The 20,012-nt window shown below is 39.7% G+C and overlaps 2 protein-coding genes and 1 long non-coding RNA gene across 3 annotated transcripts in view; 1 reads left to right on the top strand and 2 right to left on the bottom strand.

Moving 5' to 3' along the window:
* LOC147846851 (uncharacterized) overlaps positions 1-20,012 on the top strand; it is a 707,546-nt gene that overhangs the window by 380,901 nt on the left and 306,633 nt on the right. The gene's annotated exons all lie outside the window — the stretch shown is intronic.
* Positions 1-20,012, bottom strand: part of LOC147846852 (uncharacterized) — a 61,920-nt gene that overhangs the window by 30,500 nt on the left and 11,408 nt on the right. Inside the window, exon 2 of the long non-coding RNA XR_015476621.1 lies at positions 7,928-8,063. This is a non-coding gene — a long non-coding RNA (uncharacterized LOC147846852). The remainder of the gene's footprint in view (positions 1-7,927; positions 8,064-20,012) is intronic.
* On the bottom strand, positions 12,561-18,985 carry LOC147837392 (uncharacterized). The gene is made up of 3 exons (XM_087237255.1): positions 16,288-18,985; positions 14,877-15,624; positions 12,561-14,068 (listed from the first exon to the last, which is right to left on the bottom strand). The coding sequence occupies exon 1, from the start codon at positions 18,372-18,374 to the stop codon at positions 18,009-18,011; it is 366 nt and encodes a 121-aa protein (XP_087093381.1). The 5' UTR covers positions 18,375-18,985; the 3' UTR covers positions 12,561-14,068; positions 14,877-15,624; positions 16,288-18,008.

Below are 20,012 nucleotides of genomic sequence, written 5' to 3'. Positions count from 1 at the left end.
CGCCTCCGCAGAATGTGATCTTGTGAAATCCTGACAGTGTAGCACAATGTTGTGTCTTTCAAAGTTTGAGTCAATAAAGTGTGCTGTTAAGCTTAGCAGGGATATTGGACAGGCGTCTGCACTCCATATATCACAGGTTGTTCATAGAGGCAAATTAATTCCATGATTCTGAACACGATGTCTTTCCACCTCGTACTAACCCTGCTGTATGGTTTACGTCGTGCATCACTCACAGTCGGCTGGATGAGGGATTCTCATACGCAGCATATTTAGTTCTAAGATGTCTAATCATGTTAGTGCTGTTAAAATGCCGTTGCTTGCTCAAGGGGTTTTATCGCGACATACATTGCAAATGGCTAACTTTACGTCTTTATTGGACACTTTGAAAAAGACGGGGGAACTCGTGCTGCAACAGGTAAGCTCCTCTCTGCTGTTGTTTATCGTTTTGCCGTGCATGCATGTGTGAAAAAGTTGTGCGAGTAATTTATGTCAAGTGATCGGCCTTTTTGATCGGCGCTTTTGGGGTTAGCCGATCAAGCTATTTTTAGCCAATAACGGCCGATCGTGATCTGTGGCCGATCAATCGTTGCATCACTAGCATGCGGTATGAACTTCCATTAAAACAACACTCTTCTAGTAGTTCATAGTTGCATTCAATGTTTCGTTTGTCATGTGTTACGACCCCCTCGTTTGAGTCGCAACATAAAAGAGTTCGGACAACCAAGAATGTATATGCAACTTATTTTTTATGCATAAAACTAAATAGAACAACAAATCAACAAACAAACAAATGTCTAGGGGAAAATAAAGAAAATAACTACTTTAACTACACAAATAAATAATGCTAAACAAAACCATAAGGTTGCAAAAATCAAGAGTCTTGACACGAGGACGGCCCATAGCCACACCGTCCTTCAGAAGCTAGCACACAAATCACTTTTATATGGTTTGAGCCAATTAGTGAACAACCAGGCACCCAATCAGGATCTGCCACATCCATACTGAAATCCTGGGGTCGTCACACCTCCCACTCCAAAAGGAGGTTCCCTAAAGAACCGACAAAAACAAACTAGTGAAACAAACAGAACATATACCAACTAAATTGAAATTTACAATAACAGGAGTACTCATCTCCATAAATCTCACTCCAGTTTTCTCCCCGACTCCTGGGCCCTAGGAAATTAGAGTAAAGACTAGAGGTAGAAAATGAGAGAGAGACAGAATTAAGGGGAAGGTAGAAAAGAGAGAGAGACAGAGACAGAGAGACAAACAGAAGATATGCCCAACCTAATGGGACATCTTACACTCTTGAGAGAGCGTCTGCAATCAAATTGTCTTTACCACAAATGTTTAATCAGCAGAGAGAATGGTTGTAATATAAGGCTCCATCTCATAATCCGCTGGTTCTTTCCACGCATTCGATCCAAGAAAGTTAAAGTATTATGGTCTGTATAGATGACAATTGGACCACAAACTGAACTCAAATAGACCTCAAAGTGTTGAACAGCCAACACAAGAGCTAAAGCCTCTTTTTCCACTGTTGAATAGACCTGCTGATGACGATTGAATTTTTTTGAAAAATAACTGACTGGATGCTCAACTCCTTTGTCATCTTCCTGAAGAAGAACTGCACCAGCACCAAAAGCACTAGCGTCCACAGCTAGAAGGAAAGGTCTCTCAAAGTTTGGTGCAGTCAACACCGGAGCATTAGCTAAAAGAGATTTAGCATTATTAAAAGCACATTGACACTGCAATGACAAATGGAAAGGTCTTTTTGGGCTCAATAAATCTGTCAGAGGGGCAACAACATTTGCAAAATTCTTACAAAAACCTCTATAGTAACCCACCATTCCGAGAAAACGCCTTAACTCACGACGAGTAGTGGGAATGGGAAAACTAGAGATGGCTTCAACTTTAGCACTGATAGGACAAACGCATCCTCTGCCAACTACCTTACCCAAATAAGTCACTGTAACCTTACCAAACTCACACTTGGCAAGATTAACAGTCAAGTTTGCTTTAGCTAAACGTTCAAACAGTTCTCTAATTTGTGCTAGATGTTCTGACCAAGTAGAACTATACAGAACAACATCATCAAGGTAGGCTTCACATCCCTGCAGCCCCGATAACACTCGATTTACCAGATGTTAAAAAGTCGCTGGAGCGTTTCGAACTCCAAAAGGCATAACTGTGTACTGTAGGAAACTGTCTGGTGTAATAAAAGCAGACAATTCCTTAGCACGAGATGTTAATGGCACTTGCCAGTATCCTTTAAAAAGTTAAAACTTACCTACAAACTGTGCAGATCCTACTCGATCTACACAATCATCAATTCTGGGTAAAGGAAAACAATCAGGTTTTGTAAGTGAATTGAGCTTCCTATAATCAGTACAAAACCAATAAGATTGATCTGATTTAGTCACTAGAATGCAGGGGGAGCTCCACGAACTAAAACTGGGTTCTGCTAAACGTTGAGTAAGCAAATATTCCACTTCTTTCTCAAGTAGTTTCCTTTTAACATGATTCACCCGATATGGATGTTGTTTTACAGGTGAAGCCATCCCAACATCAATGTCATGTTGAATGACATGAGTTTGAGTAGGAACATCAGAAAAGATAGAAGGGAATGAATTTACCAACTCAATGATACTGGTCTTCTCTGGTTCGCACAAATGAGACAGATGATGAGAGAGATTAGCAAGAAATTCTGAATTATCCTTCCACAACTCCTCGTGAAGGACCACTCTTTTCATCCAGATCAGTAGTCATGTCCACAGGGGCTCCTGAAAGACTGGAGTCAAGATCAGAGGTTACAACATGTACTGAAATAGATGAAACAGGGCTTAATTATGGCTTCAACAAGTTGACATGGCAAACCTGTACTTTCTTCCGTCGATCAGGTGTACTTAAAAGATAGTTGTTATTCATGTAACACTTTACTATGGTGTATGGTCCACTAAACCTAGCCTGAAACGGACTACTCAAAACAGGTAGCAATGCTAAAACTTTATCACCAACCTGAAAACTTTGGAGTTTACCTTTGCGATCGAACAACCAATGCATCTTTTCCTGAGACTTACCTAGTTTTTGCAAAGCGATAGCTCGAGCTTCATAAAGTCGATAATGAAAACTGCTAACATAATCTAGAACATTCTCAGGTGGATCAGAGATGTTCCATTCATCGGCTAAAACAGCAATCGGGCCTCGGACTGTGTGTCCAAACAGCAACTCAATGGGGCTAAAACCAGTGCTCTCCTGAACAACTTCACGAATAGCCAGCAACATCCAGGGAAGTCCATCCTCCCAGTCACAATTAAGTTCAACACAATAGGATCTCAAAAGTGACTTAAGAGTCTGGTGGAACCTTTCTAAACCTCCCTGACTCTGAGGATGATAAGCACTCGAGATATTGTGTTTAACTTTAAGTTGTTGTAGAACTTTTGAAAATTGTCGGGACATAAAATTTGAACCTTGATCAGACTGAATGGTTTTTGTAATACCAAAGATAGACATGAAATTTGTCAAAGCCTTTAAAATCGATTTTGTTGTGATCGATCTCAATGGATAAGCTGTAGGATAGCGTGTAGACTGGCACATTACAGTAAGCAAATAGGCATGTCCGGCCTTAGATCGGGGTAAAGGACCCACACAATCTATGTTTAGATGTTCAAAAGGGGTAATACAAACAGCAATGGGTTGTAAAGGAGCCAATGGAATACGTTGATTTGGCTATCCGGTCATTTGACAGTTGTGACAAGATCGTATGTATTTAGTCACATCTTTCTTAAGTCTAGGCCAATAAAATTCCTTCAAAATCTTATCATACATCTTTCTTACCCCCATATGACCAGCAGGGCCTTGGTGTGACAGCCTTAAGACATCATGACGAAAAATGGAAGGAACTACAATTTGGATCCTAGGATCAAGAGAAGAGTCAGAAGACATAGGCTGTTGTCTACAAAGCAACCCATCCCGAAGAATATAAGACGTGGAGACTTTGTTTTCTCCACCAGCACCGACTAAGGAGAACATCTCCTAAACAGCTTCATCCGCATGCTGGGCTTTAATCAGCTCAGCTCGAGTCACACTATGAAGTGGAGATAACAAACAGGTGTTTGCATTGGCATCACAATGTGGACTTTCAAAAAGTGAAACAGGCTTTTCAACATGTGCATCAAGAGATGTAATCTCGCGCACAGAAGTGTCTTCATCTACTGTAGTGGTGTTCACAGTACCAGGCTCTAGTGAAGAGTCTGTAGATGAAATAAAAGTATCACTAAGAACACTTCCTGTCTCATCCAACACTCCTCTCTTAGTCATCGCTCGAGTTACAGCGCATGTTGGAAACAAATCAGAACAGTCAGGAGGCTCATTCAATCCTTCAACAGAAGGAAACACAACAGGTGGATTTTCACCATAAGGGCTGTTTCTCAATTCCAAGAACGCAGAGAACGGACTTGTGTTCTTGTGGAGACCGGTCTTGCCAGGTGTCCTCGGAAGAACGAACTCAGGAGACCGCGAGGGAAGAGAACGCGTCCTTTGAGAATTGAGATGCTGCGTTCTTTCTGATGGTCACATGACCTTCACATGTTTTAAATGGAAAATTAATTAAACATTACAGCCTTCATACAATGATTTATTGTTTTTCCCCCTTTTCAAAATATATACTTTGCATAAAAAAATTATAAATATATGTTGCACAATATAAATAATCAGATTTTGATTTAAATTTAAGAAACACCCTTAATGTGTTTATTCCTTTTATTAAGATGTCCATGGTAATGTTTACTTTCACCGTTTCATTTAGGAAAACTCATGAGGTAAATAATTCATATCTATGAAGTTTAATAAGTAATCAAGATAAAATGCAGCGCTTCCCACCTCCAGTCGCAATGACTTCTGGGACTTCCAGAGCGACTTCGGTGCTCAAGTCTGCATCGGTGCATCCTCGATATCAAGAACACATCCGGGAAGTTTCACACGTCCTCCGTACTTGCGGTCTTGAGTATTGGAACTGAACTTAGGCAGCTGATGATGACGTTTCACGAGAACACGAGGACGCAAGAGCGCTGAAGAATGCATATTGAGAAACAGCCAAGGTTTCTCCCACACATTACCACCAGCCAAGTCATTTCCAAGTATAAAGGTGACACCAGGAATAGGAAGGTTAGAATGAACTCCTACAACTACATCACCTGTTACAAGTTTGGAGTTAAGGTGAATGTGGTGCAATGGAACTTCCATGTAGCCCATTTCAAGCCCTCTGACCAGCACATGAGACCCAGTAGCAGTATGTTCAGACAAAGGCAAAAGTCCTTGCATCAAAAAAGACTGTCCTGCACCTGTATCACAAAGAATACGAACAGGAACAAATTCATCAGAGTCAGGCGAAGAAACACTACTATCAGTAATGAATGGCCCAAAATCAACACTGGTCTTATCCTCCACTTGAGTGATACTTATTTTCTTAATCTGCTCGGTGCTAACATTGTGATTCACTTTTGAAATCAAACCAACAGGTTTAACAGATTTATCTTTCTTTTTTTAAAATAGCACAGTCAGAAATTTTATGTCCTTGTTTTTTAAAAAAAAAACAAATAATTTCACCTTTTTGATGTGTGAGTGAAACATTTTCAGCAGGAACTGACACAACATGCTGACGTGAAAGCATCTTTTTACTTTTACTCATAGAATTCAGCTTTAATCTACTCATATCATTTACATGAGCAGTACTCTGGTGAGTGAGAGTAAATTCATCTGCCATAAGTGCAGCCTCAGACAGTTTAGTCACTTTATGCTCATTAAGATACATGGCCACAGCATTTGGAACACAGCACTTAAACTCTTCAAGAAGAATGAGCTCTCGAGCTCCTCCTTAGATTTAATTTTTACAGATGAGCACCAGCGGTCAAACAGATTTTCTTTCTCTCTAGCAAACTCAAGAAAAGTATTTTTCTCAGATTTAAAATGAGTTCAGATTTTTTGTTGATAAGCCTCAGGTGCTAATTCATAAGCTTGTAAAATAGCGGACTGCACAATCTCATAATCGCTACTTTGCTCTGTAGTCAACGCTGAATATACATCCTGTGCTCTCCCTATCAACACGCACTGCGATAATAATGTCCAAAAAGTCTTTGGCCACTTTAATGACTCTGCAACACATTCAAAATGCTGAAAGTATTTCTTTACTTCCCTCTCTAAAAACGTTGGCACTAGCCTAATGTTTTTTTGAACATCAATCACATTTGACTCAGCTGCTGACATTAAAGGAGCTTGATGTGATTTTAATTTCAATTCCAGCTCAAGTTTTCGCAATTGAAACTCTCTTTCCTCTCGCTCTTTATCAAACTGAAACTCCATTTTCCGCATCTCTAACTGTTGTTGCATTTTCTTTACTTCAAAATCATTCTCCAACTCTTTTGATGAAGATGACATGACTGCCAACAGCAAACGCTTTAACAATAACAAAGCGTGCACACACTGAAGCGCACGTGAAACTAGCACCTAACAACTACAATTCCCATCAGCCACTTCGCCAGGAACAATAACAGCAGACACCCTAAGTTTACAAAAACTTACCGTTATAAGAGATTACTATAAACAATGTTACTCTATTAATCGGAGGGCATCATAATTAACAAATACGGAAAAAACAAAGTGTCACCTTATGAAAAGAATGAAAATAAGAGACTTCAGTTCCTACCTACGCGAAATATAACTAACAAAACCTACCTAATCTTCAAAGGTGTACCGGACTCGGGGCGGCTTTTAAACACTAAGCTCAAGGACAATTGGCATAGCCAAAAGCCCGATGCGTACCCCCGACAAAGACTTAATAATCTCCATCCAGAATAACCTTCAAAAATAAAAAAAGGCAAAATAACAAACCAAAATAACAAATAGTGTCTCGATGGAAGGATTACAAACCCAGCTGAGAACACTCTAACTACCTGTAGTCTACTCATTTACATTGGTGAACACAAATAAAATGCATTACCTTATGTGTAGTTAAATTATCCGGACGAGCGCCCAATTTTATGTTACGACCCCCTCGTTTGAGTCGCAACATAAAAGAGTTCGGACAACCAAGAAAGTATATGCAACTTATTTATTATACATAAAACTAAATAGAACAACAAATCAACAAACAAACAAATGTCTAGGGGAAAATAAAGAAAATAACTACTTTACACAAATAATGCTAAACAAAACCATAAGGTTGCAGAAATGAAGAGTCTTGACACAAGGACGGCCCATAGCCACACCGTCCTTCAGAAGCTAGCACACAAATCACTTTTATATGGTTTGAGCCAATTAGTGAACAACCAGGCACCCAATCAGGATCTGCCACATCCATACTGAAATCCTGGGGTCGTCACACACAGGTGCATGAAATGTTCCTGATTGAAAGTGGAAGTGCAAAACTGCAGTTAGGGTCGACAGATTATCAATGAAACATCCAAAATTACCTAAAAAAAGCTAAATTGTCCGTAGCTTATGTGTGTGAATGAGAGTGTATAGGTTTTTCCCAGTGATGTCTCGCTACAATCCATCCCGCTCTTTAAGATCTCAAAACTCAGAGCTTCTAGTAGTACCTAGAATAGCAAAGTCGAATAAAGGAGGTCGAGCCTACTCATTTATGGCTTCTAAACTCTGAAATAGCCATCCTATTAACGTCCGAGGCTCAGAAAAACTCTCGCAGTTCAAAACTAGATTAAATACCCATCTTTTTAGTAAAGCATACACTCAGAGCATCACTTTCCCTCCTGTCATCTGAATTCTAATCTCCAAGCACACCTGCACATCATACCCGCTAATCACTTCCACCCATAAATACCTGCATGCTCTCTCACTCAGCGTCCAGCCTCATTGCATTGAGGAGGACGTAACAGTCAGTATATTCCATTTTTTTCAGAGTTTTACTTACCTTGTCTGCCCCTTGTATACCCATAGTATCTTTGTCTCTTTCTAGTGAGTATCCTTCCTGGTTGTGAGTCTCCCAACTCTGTTTGTTTTCATCTTCAGTCACCAGTTCACGCCATCATGGCTCCACTGCTCAGATTCTGCAAGATAAAGACAACCTGCTTGACGTATCTCCTGTTTACATAATTTATCTAAACTGATCTCAGTCCTTCTTTTGTGACAATTGTTATATCCATCCATCAATAATCTAAACCTATTATACTCTTAGCATATCATCTTTGAGCTCACACATACTGCGAGCAATTTAATATCTAAATAATTTATGGTACAAGTATTTTTTGGATTATGTGGTAAATGACAGTACGCCAAGGAGGCCTTCACAAAAATTGGAAGAACATATATGCTTAACAACATAATACAATCTACGTGAAAGTTTTGTTTTGTTTAGATTAAGTCATACTTCTGATGTGATGATACTTCTGACATGATGATAGTAATTTATTTCAGTAATTCTATTTAAAAAGTGAAACATAAATATATTGTAAAGCTTCATTACACACATACTGAACTATTTAAAGGCTTTATTTATTTTTAACTTTGATGATTACGGCTTACGACTAATGAAAATTCCAAATCTCAGAAAACATTCTGAGAACATTCAAGAATTGTATTAAATGAATAAACACTAAAAAATAACTAACACCAAACAGAAAGCAAAACTTAACATAAACTCTTCACTTGGTTTTCTTTAGTCTCCAACTCGTTTTTCCTATTTTTCAGTTTCCAGAGCTCCTTCATGAGATTTGAGAATGGTGTGGTTCACGTGATACTAGGTTAACACTCATAGCAGCCTATTGCACTCTCTCAGCCTCACAACACTCTTAGCACAATAAAAAAGAAAGTATTTGACAAAGTCAGAGGCACCTTATCTGGATTAAGGACATGAGGACTAATGATGTTGAGAAGGTAAAAAACATAAAAACACAACAGAAAACAACACAGTATCAGCATTTTACATTTTTTAAAGCCTAAATTCAAACTAGAACTATCAAACATTACATACCCACAAATTAATTTTTTTATTAAATTATTAACCAGCTATTAAGAGAGGGAGAAGTAGGACACTTCCAATGAAGCAAAATGCATCTTCTCACAACCAATAAAGCAATTGCAAAAACACTGGATTGTTTTTTTAAAGAGAAGAAAAGGTAACATAAATTTGGCTTTAACACACCAAAGATTGCAATCAAAGGACACAGAGGGAGAAAAATATCTAAAGCTGCTGAAATAGAATTTAAAAAGAATCCTAATATGATATAAGTGCACTACAACTAAAGAATGGGTCAACATGATTGGCTGGAGAAAAGGAGCATTTAATCTGTAGTCATTTGTTTCTGCAAACAATGGCTGTCTCATTTCCAAGAATGAAGAGAACAGACTTGCGTTCTTGTGAAGACCGGTCTTGCCAGGTAACCTCAGAAGAACGATCTTAGGAGACTCTGAGAAATGAGATCCTGTGTTCTTCCTGATGGTCACATGACCGTCATGCATCTTTAACTAAAGATTACATTACAGCATTCATACAATGATTTGTTTTTTCTGCTTTTAAAAATATATACTATGCATAAAGAGTTTACAAATATACGTTACACAAAAATGGAGATAGGCCCATAGCCAACACTGGTAATGAGTTATGTGCGTACTCAACCCATGGGAGGAGCTGACACCAGGAGGAGGGATTCTGGGAAACCAGACATCACAATTATGTTTGAGATCTTAGTTGGCTCTGTTTAGATCTGTTTGCTCATTATTCTGTTGAAGAAATCCAGAAGAAAGACTAACAGTGGCCCCTAATAAACAGCAGAACTCTCTCCAAAATTTAGAGACAATCTGAGGCCCATTTTCAGAAACCACATCCATTGGGAAGCCATAAATATGAAAGATGTGATTAATGACAGCAACCACTGTCTCTCTGTCTGAGGGTAATTTGGGCAGAGGGATAAAATGAGTAGCCTCGGACTGAATCTGCTCTGGCACAAACAACCGACTTGGTTGGGTATCCGGGTGGAAGCATTACCCCTTCTAAGGCTGTGCGAACCTTCGACTCTTTCTCCCATGATACGGCAGAAATACAAATGTTCTGCGGAACAATGGGCTCACGAGATAATATACGCTTATGGTTGGTCCGAATGATAAAAGGAATTCCTGAACATTCTAACCAGTGACATCGCTCTTCCAAAGAGAGTTTGACAGCCAGCAATTCCCTATTACAACATCGTACTTACATTCAGCGGCATATAAACGGTAAAAGAAAAATGTGCGGGGATGCATTTTGCTATCCAAGGAAGAATGCTGAATCAGGATGCACCTGTGATGCATCAACCTCCACCACAAACTGCCTGAGAGGGATCAGGGGTTACAAGAATTGTGGCTGAAACAAAGCAACCCTTCAGTTTCGTGAACGCAGTTTGAGTTAGACCACCTGAACAGCGTTTAGGAGGAGGTTAAGGCAGTCAGAGACTTGGCAGGCTGGCTGAAGTTGCGAATAAAATGACAGTAAAAATTGTCGATGCCCAGAAACCTCTGCAGGGCCTTGCAGGAGTCTGGAGTTGGCCTATTCACCACAGCCTGAATCTTCTCTGGATTCATGGGTATCCCCTCAACCAACACAATGTGCCCTAAGAAAGGAACAGACTTTGCATCAAAAATGCATTTCTCCACCTTGACATAAAGTCTCTAACAGTCTCTAAAGCACTTGCCTGATGTGTTGAACATGTTCCTGGAGAGAACGGGGAAATATTAGTATGTCATTTAAGTAGACATAAATAACCTGATCTATCATATCTCTTAAAGGTGCAGTAGGTGATCTGCCAAAATGCTAACCGCTTAGTATATTACCTTTGGATGGCGGGGAGGGACTGTGATTCAAAGCCACAACCCCTGATACCGCAAGCGTGCGGACCGCGTCACAACAGCAGACAGACAACCCACTAGTTCATGTCATTCGCCAGTTAGTTGGTGCCAGCGCTGTGCAGGAATTACATGTATTACTTTGCCACACTTGCATGCTATTTCAGAGCGAATATTCAGAGTAACGTTAGCTGTAAACAGTATAGGAAGGCTGTCATTGTTCAAAAATGACCCAATGTGAATATAAAAGCAGCTTCAGCTCAATAAAGCAGGTTAGGCAGAATAGCACTATTTACTGGTGTTTTGTTGTTAAACTAAATATAAATCTACATTATAGATGCTGTCAAAGAAACTTATGAAACTGAAAAAAATCACATCAATCTTTCACTGGGAGATTTCAGCAGCTGAACAACACGTCTGTGCATATAAGTCATTCATAACAGAACACAATCTAACATAAGCTTAGCCTGACTAAAATAGTTTTAAAACAGAACATTACCTGTCTAACAGTAATACTTCAGCCATGGTCTTGTCCTTTCTCCAGCGTGCTAAAGTAATTCCAATACTGATTCAGGATTTTCAAAAGTTTCAATGCAGCATTTGATTTCTCCCGGTCCGTCTCATGACCGCACGGCCGCTTTAAGGGCGAATTATACCCACGCCTGGCTTTACAGTAATCGGCCCAAGCTCGGCAGTCCTTCGGCGCCTCCGGCTCCGACTCGGCATCTGCGAGCGGCGCATGCGTTTGTGATGCAGACGGGCACGCGCTAATGGCGGATCTGCGTGAACAGATGCGCAGAAGTCGGAATCTACATTTGTTGACAGACAGTCTGACCTGCCTATCGGAATTAAGAGAGATGACGGTCCGACTCTATTTAATTGGATGAACATTTTTTTGTTTTATGCTTTACCCTGAATATAAAAATACACTAAACACATTTAAATCATTTACTGTAATCATTACTATTGGACTGTAAAGAGACTTTCAACCAGCACAACAAAAAATGTTTCTGAAGACAATCACCAACTGCACCTTTAACACATCATAGACGAGCACCTGGAAGACTGCCAGGGTGTTGAAAAGTGTTAACGAAAGAGAGCAATATTTAAAATGTCCCCTGGGGGTATTAAAAGTAGTCTTCCATTCATCACTCTCTCCTATTCAAACCAAATGGTAAACAATTAGGAGATCTAATTTTGTAAAAAGGACACCCCCTGAGGACTTCCGGGTAGCCTTGTGGCTGAGATGCACGTGTAGCCGAGAGCTCCGTCTCAGGTCTTTTTTTCTGCTTTTATCAGAACAATTTAACTGCATAACTCAGATAATAATGACATCTAAGAGTAGGAAGGCAAGTGCGAGCACGCAAATGAATATGAAATCCTACGCTACCAGAGTAAAAAACAGCCAAACTTCAGCCAAAGATCCACTTGAAGACCAAATGGACGCAGCTGTGCTAATGGCGCTAAAACAGCAGGAGACATCGATGCGTAAAATGATGAAACAAGTGGTAAAGGAAACTGTGCAAGAAGTTCTATCAGGTGAATTTAAGCAAATAAAAGAGATGCTCGAGACGTCTATTGTGGCTGTCGAGCAACTTACAAAGGACGTGAAAGTTCAAGCCGAAGTTTCTGACTCTCTAATAAAGCAACAAACCGCCACAGAGACGTCGCTCCGTGCGGTAAAGGAGAAGCTGACCGATCATGGTGGGGAAATGAAGCAACTACGAGAACGAATAATAAGCAAGGAGGACAGAGCGAGACGTATTAACATACGCCTAGTAAATCTACCAGAAGGTGCAGAAAGATCTGACCCAATTGGGTTTCTTCAAGAAAATCTCAACAGATGGTTTCCTGCACTTGCAGGTCGAAAAATCGAAATTCAGAGGGCGCATCGGATTTATGCATCTCGTGCTAACATCAGCGGGCGTCCGCGAACATAAATCTTCTGCTTACTGAGATACAAAGACCGAGTGAAAATTCTTCGAGAAGCCAGGGCTCTTAAAACTCCACCAACTCATGCCAAATCGAATTTGTACTTCTTCGCGGATTACAGTCCCGAGACAACTTCTCGACGTAAGGCTTTTGGCGTGATCAAGAAGCAACTTCACGCAAAAGGCTACTACCCCTTCTTGGTTTATCCTGCCATCTTAAAGGTGAAAGGCGATGGCGGTGAGATTCTGGAGTTTCACTCACCTTCGGACGCCGAAATCTTTCTCGCCGGTAAGCAGAGTGCTCGGGGGGATAACTGGAATCGTGGCGGCTGCTTTGACGCGCTTGCTGATATGGAGGGTGACCACACTGATACACTGTAAAATTTTTGCCAAAAAATCTGATGCAAAGAAATTTTTTTCTTCTTTTTTATTATTATAAGCAGTCATATATTATTTAAGGTCTTGGGACGGCTGCGTCACTGTCAAGGAGCTTCCCGAAGGACATGTGTATGTGTGAGTTCAGTTTACCCAAAGACAGAGATAAGCAAGTTATGCCTCCTCAGTTGTTAACAATTAACAACATCCCCGGTTGGGGGTTAATCCGTTCGTCAGAGTCATTTTTCTTTTATTCTTTGAATTTTAAAGTGTCAATTTGGTCCTACCATGTACAACGTTTTATTAACGTGCAAATGTATTCTTTTATTTCCTCATTACAAAACCGATAGAATGTTGCAGGACTTAGTGCTGATGTCGTGGAATGTCCGAGGCCTGAACTCGAAAGTAAAGTGGGCGAAATGTTTACACTACCTTAAGCAGAACAAGGTAACTGTAGCACTGATACAAGAAACCCATCTAAGACAGAAAGATGTTCATCTCTTTCAAAATAGGTACTATAGATCTGTGGCCCAATCCTCTGCAAAAAATTAAACAAAAGGAGTGCTAATTTTATTTAGTAGAAAATTTAGAGTTCATATTGAAGATATTGGATCTGATAATACAGGTCGAATGGCTTATGTATATGTAGTTATTAATAATAATAATTTTTGTATAACTTGTATTTATGCTCCATATGACCATAATCCTAATTTTTTATCAATTTTGACAAAAACAATTCTAGATTTTAAAGATTATCATCTAATCATTGGAGGAGATTTTAATTAAGTATGTAATCCATCGCTTGACAAGTCTTCAAGTTCGGCAGTGAATGTTGCACACCAACCTAGTGAATTAAATACATTCATAAAAGAACTTAATGTAATTGATGCTTGGCGTTTAAGGAATATAACAAGTAAAGATTATACATTCTATTCTTCATGCCATAAAACATATTCCCGAATTGATTATATTTTTGTTTCGCCCAAAATTAATAGTAATATCATGTCCACTCAGATCCTACCTATTCTCATATCTGACCACGCTGCAGTATTGTACACATTTCTTATAGGTGACAAAGTGAATCATAAGAGTAGACGCTGGAGATTTAATAACTCCCTTTTAAAAAAATCAAGAGTATTTGTCACAGCTCAACTCTAATCTCCTTGCCTTCCTTCTTGATAATAAGGACTCTGCTTCCAATCCACAAACCTTATGGGAAGTAACTAAACGCTTTTTGCGTGGCAATGCTATTTACCTTTTCAAAACATCTCCATTTATCTAAGAACAGAGTTATATCTAATTTACAAACACAGATCTCTCTAATAGAAAATCAACAAAAATCCATATTTTGTTTATCTAGAGAAAAAATCTAGCAGCGCTTAAAAAAAGATTATAATTCTGCTACGCAACATGTTGCAGAATTCATGATACATAAAACTAGAGTCAATTATTATTATTATAATGAGAGGCCAAGCAGACTTCTGGCACTAAAAATGAAGGAAGCGGAGTCTTACTCACTTATTAGCAGCATTCAAACATCTCAAGGGCTGATTACACACAACCAGCAAGAAATAAATGATACATTCAGAGAATTTTATTCTACATTATACACTTCAGAGGTAGACCCAAATGATGGTAGAATGTCTGATTTCCTAAAAAATCTAAGCCTTCCCTCTTTATCTCAGGAAGAAGCTGGAGCTCTAGGTGCCCCATCACACTGGAGGAACTGACTAAAGCTTTAAAATCCATGAAACTGGGCAAGTCCCCTGGTTTAGATGGACTCCCCCCTGAACTTTTTCAGGAGATATGGGATCAGGTTGGGCCATTAATCTTATCTTCAATAAATTATGCCATTGAACAGGGAAAGATTCATAGAGATCAAAATACTTCATTAATTACTTTACTTCTTAAAAAAGACAAGCCCCCACTCTGCCCTAAAAGCTATAGACCTATATCTCTGATATCCTCAGAATTAAAACTTTTTGCAAAAGTACTTGTAAATCGAATTGAACCATTGATTGGAAAATTGACTAATGTAGACCAGACAGGTTTTATAAAAAGTAGACAGGCCTCTGACAATGTCAGACGTCTTTTTTATGTTCTCTCTAACTTTGAGACATCTAATATCCCAGCAGCACTTTTCAGCTTAGACACTGAAAAAGCTTTTGATAGGCTTGAATGGAGTTACTTATGGATGGTCCTTAAAGTATTTGGGTTTGACTCTAATTTAATTCAGATGATAAAAACTTTATATAGCTGCCCTCAGACAGTGGTCCAAACAGGGCAAATGATCTCTAACTCTTTTCTAATCAACAGAGGATCTCGACAGGGCTGCCCTCTATCTTATTTGCTCTTTCTCTGGAACCTTTAGCACAGGCTATAAGGCAAGATCCCATGATTGTTCCAATAAGAATCAAAGACACAAGTCATAAAATTTCTCTTTATGCTGACGATATAATCCTATATTTTACTGACATTCCGCCCACTCCACAGCACAGAAACTGCCCTGATTAAAATCACCAATGACCTTCTCATGGCAGCTGATTCTGGACTAATGTCTATTCTCATTCTCCTAGACCTCGATTAGATTACTGCAACTCTCTTCTCTTTGGTCTCACTCATAAATCTCTCCGTAAGCTTCAGTTGGTCCAGAACTCAGCTGCCCGTATCATCACCACCTGTCCTGTAGCAGCTTCATTGGTTACCTGTTCATTTACGGATTGACTTTAAAATCTTAATGTTAACATTCAAAGCCATCCACAATCTCGCCCCTCCATATTTATCTGCCCTCATCCACATTTCTGTTCCTTCTCGCACCCTGCGATCTTCTTCCTCCCTCCACATGTCTGTTCCCTCTTCTCGCCTTTCAACAATGGGCAACAGAGCATTCAGCCGCTCTGCTCCGCGACTTTGTAACTCATTACCACCTGCCATCAGAAACATTGACTCCCTTACATTGTTCAAATCAAAACTCAAAACCCACTATTTTAAGATGGCTTTTATTACTTAATTTTATTTGCACTATTGCTGTGTATATTTTATTATTTCTCTTGTTGTTTTTTATTCTTGTTGATTGTACGATGTCCTTGAGTTGCTAGAAAGGCGCCTTTAAATAAAATGTATTATTATTATTTATTATTATTATTACTAATTCAGTCTCCCAGATTCTGAAACTTTTTTCCACATTTAGCAAGTTTTCAGGGTACAAAATAAACTGGGAGAAATCCCTATTAGTTCCAATAAATGATGCGGCAAAGAAAACCACGCTTCCTAACAACTTACCTCTTCAGTGGCATACTTTCAAATTCACCTATCTAGGTCTATGTATTCCTCCCTGTTTTTCAAATGTCAGTTCTGAGAACTATGTTGCATTAAAGAATAAAATACAATCAGATTTACATCGTTGGTCAGCTTTGAAATTGACATTACAAGGGAGGATAGCGTTAATAAAGATGAATGTACTCGGACGGTTAAATTTCCTATTTTCCATGTTACCCTTTTCTCCCCCTAAAGATTATTTCATAGAACTTCAGAGGATAACCTCCAAATTTATTTGGAATAACAAAAAACCCCGAATTAAATTGGACACACTAAAATGCCCTAAGTCACAGGGTGGCTTATCACTGCCGGATTTTTAAGTTGTATTATTGGTCATTTCGATTAAAATCTCTGAGCACCTGGTTCAATATACAGCCCTCCCCGGCCCCTTCTTGGAAATTAATTGAAGATTCATTAGTTGCTCCTTACAGACTACAAGATTTGCTATTTTCAGGAATCAAACTTAAAAAAGCATTCAAAGATTTTGGCCCAATAATAGCTAATGCAATAGCTACATGGTGTTTGGTGGAAAAATATATCAGTTACTCATCAAAATTCTGTACACAATCTCCAATATGGAATAATTATTACTTGCTACGAGACATGAAGCCATTCTCTTACTCTCTCTAGTCAGATAAAGGCATTAATACCTTAGAGAACATTTATGATGAGAAAGGGCTAAGGACATTTCATGATTTACAGTCTTGTTTTAGCATACCAGGTTTCTCATGGTTTTTATACCTACAGCTAAGATCTTCACTCAAGGCATATGGGGTTCCGTGGGATAGACCATTATCCTCTCATCCAGTTGTCCACTGGCTTAAACCCTATAGGGGGAAACCTATTAAGGTCTCTCTTATCTATGACAATCTTATAAAAGAGAAATGTGGAAGTCTTGGTATTACCGTGATTTGGGACAGAGAACTTGGTGTGCAGAATCACAGCTTTGATTGGGATTTAATTTGGCAAAACATTTCAGTTTCATCTAAAAATCCTGCCCACCAATTGATAAACTACAATGTAATTCATAGAATCTATTATACACCTCTAAAAAGTTTTAGAATGAAACTTATTTCTTCACCTGTTTGTCTTAAATGTAATACTGGGGCCATGGGTAGTTTTTTTCATGTTTTCTGGGAATGTCCCCCAATCCACAATTTTTTGGTTAACGTTTCCACCATCTTGTCACAAATTTTGGAAATAACCATTAATCCTGAACCTTGCCTTTTTCTATTGAATGATGACTCTTCAGTAACCCTGACTTTGAATCAAAAACAAACTTTTTTCTCTGGAGTAACAGCTGCAAAGAAAACAATCATTAGTTCCTGGTTCCCTCCTAATCTCATGTCAGTTCAGCAATGGTTACACTATTTTGTAGACATTGTTCGTCTAGAACAGTCCACTGCCTTAATTAACAAAGCAAAGATTTCAACAATCCTTCATTGGAACCAAATACATAACAATTTGATCGCCATTATTAAAACTTAAGTGATTTAATTCAACAACATAGGAGAAACAATTAAAATGTCTCAGGATATAGGTGACAACAAACTATCTTTTTTTCTGCCCAGCTGCCTCCAGTCCCGCCGGCTCCTGCCCAGCTGCCTCCAGTCCCGACGGCTCCAGTCCAGCTGCCTCCAGTCCAGCTGCCTCCAGTCCCGCCGGCTCCAGTCCAGCTGCCTCCAGTCCCGCCGGCTCCTGCCCAGCTGCCTCCAGTCCCGCCGGCTCCTGCCCAGCTGCCTCCAGTCCCGCCGGCTCCTGCCCAACTGCCTCCGGCCTCGCCGGTTCCTGCCCAGCTGTCTCCAGTCCCGCCGGCTCCTGCGCAGCTGCCTCCAGTTCCGCCTGATCCAGTCCAGTTGCCTCTCCAGCCGGCTCTCCTAAAACCCCCTGCCTTGTGTCTCCTGCGGGATCATCCATGGGTCATCCCTCCCGACCCTCCCTGGTGGTCCTTCCCACTACTTGGGACGGATTCACCGGCCGCACCCTGGCTTCCCGCTGGGGTGCCTGACCCACTGCCTGACCCTGATCTGGCCCTCCCATCCCTCCCTTGTTCCTGCTCCGCTCCGCCCCCCCTCTTGGAACCAGTCTGGGAGCGTCTGGAAGCCGCTCTTTAGAGGGGGGGTAATGTCACATCCGTCTGTGACCACCTGAGGGCGCTGTAGCGCTCTAGGACTTTGTAGGCGCTACAGTGCCCCAGGGAAAAGACTACATTCTCATACATCCCACGCGCATACACCGGAACACTTACACTGACCCGTCATCTCATCTGTTTTGTGTTACCGTTGATTATCTGGACTATATATTCTACCATTCCACCTATGTTTGTCATCGCGTTGTTGTCTTCCTTGTCTTCTTGCTCCCAGTAAGTTTGTGGTTGTTCCTGATCCTGCCTTGTAGTTTGCCATAGTCTAGTTTGTGTTTATCTGTCTCGTTTCTTGTTTTGTTGTTGATTTGTTACTTTGTATTTTTGAGATTTAGTGTTTTTGTCACTGTTTTCTGCACTATTTATCTATTAAATCTGCACTTGAATCCACAATCTTTTTGTTCCTGTTTTGCTTTTGTTTTGATCACGCCTAACGTGACACACGTGCTCTCATGAATAATTAGGAAGCAAAGTCTTCTCCTAGGATAAGAAAACTCTGCTATGAATAATAATAAGAAATGAACAGGTCACTAGCAGTTGCGCACTACATCACCGATATTGATCCCATCCCAAAAATTATTTTTAACATGGAAGATGAAATTAGCTGACAAAAGCTCAAAATTATCCATTTGTACCCACATTTAAAGTTAACCGGTGGTAACATTGTCCTTAATGATGTTTATAACACACAAATCTATTAAAATTTCAAAAAAAGTATTTCAGCGTGTCTTGAACCTTTAATACTAGGTCTGGAGGCACAGCCATCTTATTACATAAAAGAGTAATATTTTTTCTGTGGAACAAGTTATCTCTGACCCTGAGGGTCACTTCGTTATTGTTACTGGAGTTATTTTTTTTTTTCATAAACCAGTTATTTTAGTAAATGTCTATGCTTCCAACTTGGAAAATCTTTTTTTTATGGCCATGTTTTTTACAAACATCCCAAATCTTGACAATCTTCTTATTTTTGGTGGGGATTTTAATTGCATCATTAATAATCTTTTGAAAAATCTGTATCTAAATCATCTTCTACTTCTTTTAAGTACAGGGCATTGGCTGATGAGTCAAATAGATGTGCAGAACTGTAGTGCTTCTATCATACATCTGACAATGTACTCTCTTTCTTTTCCAGTGTACACCATGTTTACTCACATAATGATTTCAAGAGTTCACACTTAGCTGATGATTGATAATAAAGCTTTTTTGGCATGCTGTCTCGGGAGAGAGCCCTGAGCTTATAAGATCCTCGAGCCCTTGGCTCCCTCCCGTTGCAAGGCGAGAGGAGAGTTTGATCTCATGTAGACTCCCCCTCCTGCTTATTGTAGCTAAGTGTCAAATATGGATGCTGAGAAGGTGTCCTCAGAGTTTGGCTAAAATATTTTGGATTAATTGTTTAGGGTGCTTGTTTTTGA

This window comes from Danio rerio, chromosome 1 (assembly GCF_052040795.2).
Source record: "Danio rerio strain M-AB ecotype USA chromosome 1, GRCz13ab, whole genome shotgun sequence".
NCBI classification, from domain to species: Eukaryota; Metazoa; Chordata; class Actinopteri; order Cypriniformes; family Danionidae; genus Danio; species Danio rerio.
Note: the sequence above shows the minus strand (reverse complement) of the source record. Positions and strands in the feature narration are given on the sequence as shown.

Bases quoted from the DNA above. Each gene is read 5' to 3' on its own strand.
- LOC147837392 (XM_087237255.1), bottom strand. From the start codon at position 18,374: ATGGATGATCCCGCAGGAGACACAAGGCAGGGGGTTTTAGGAGAGCCG.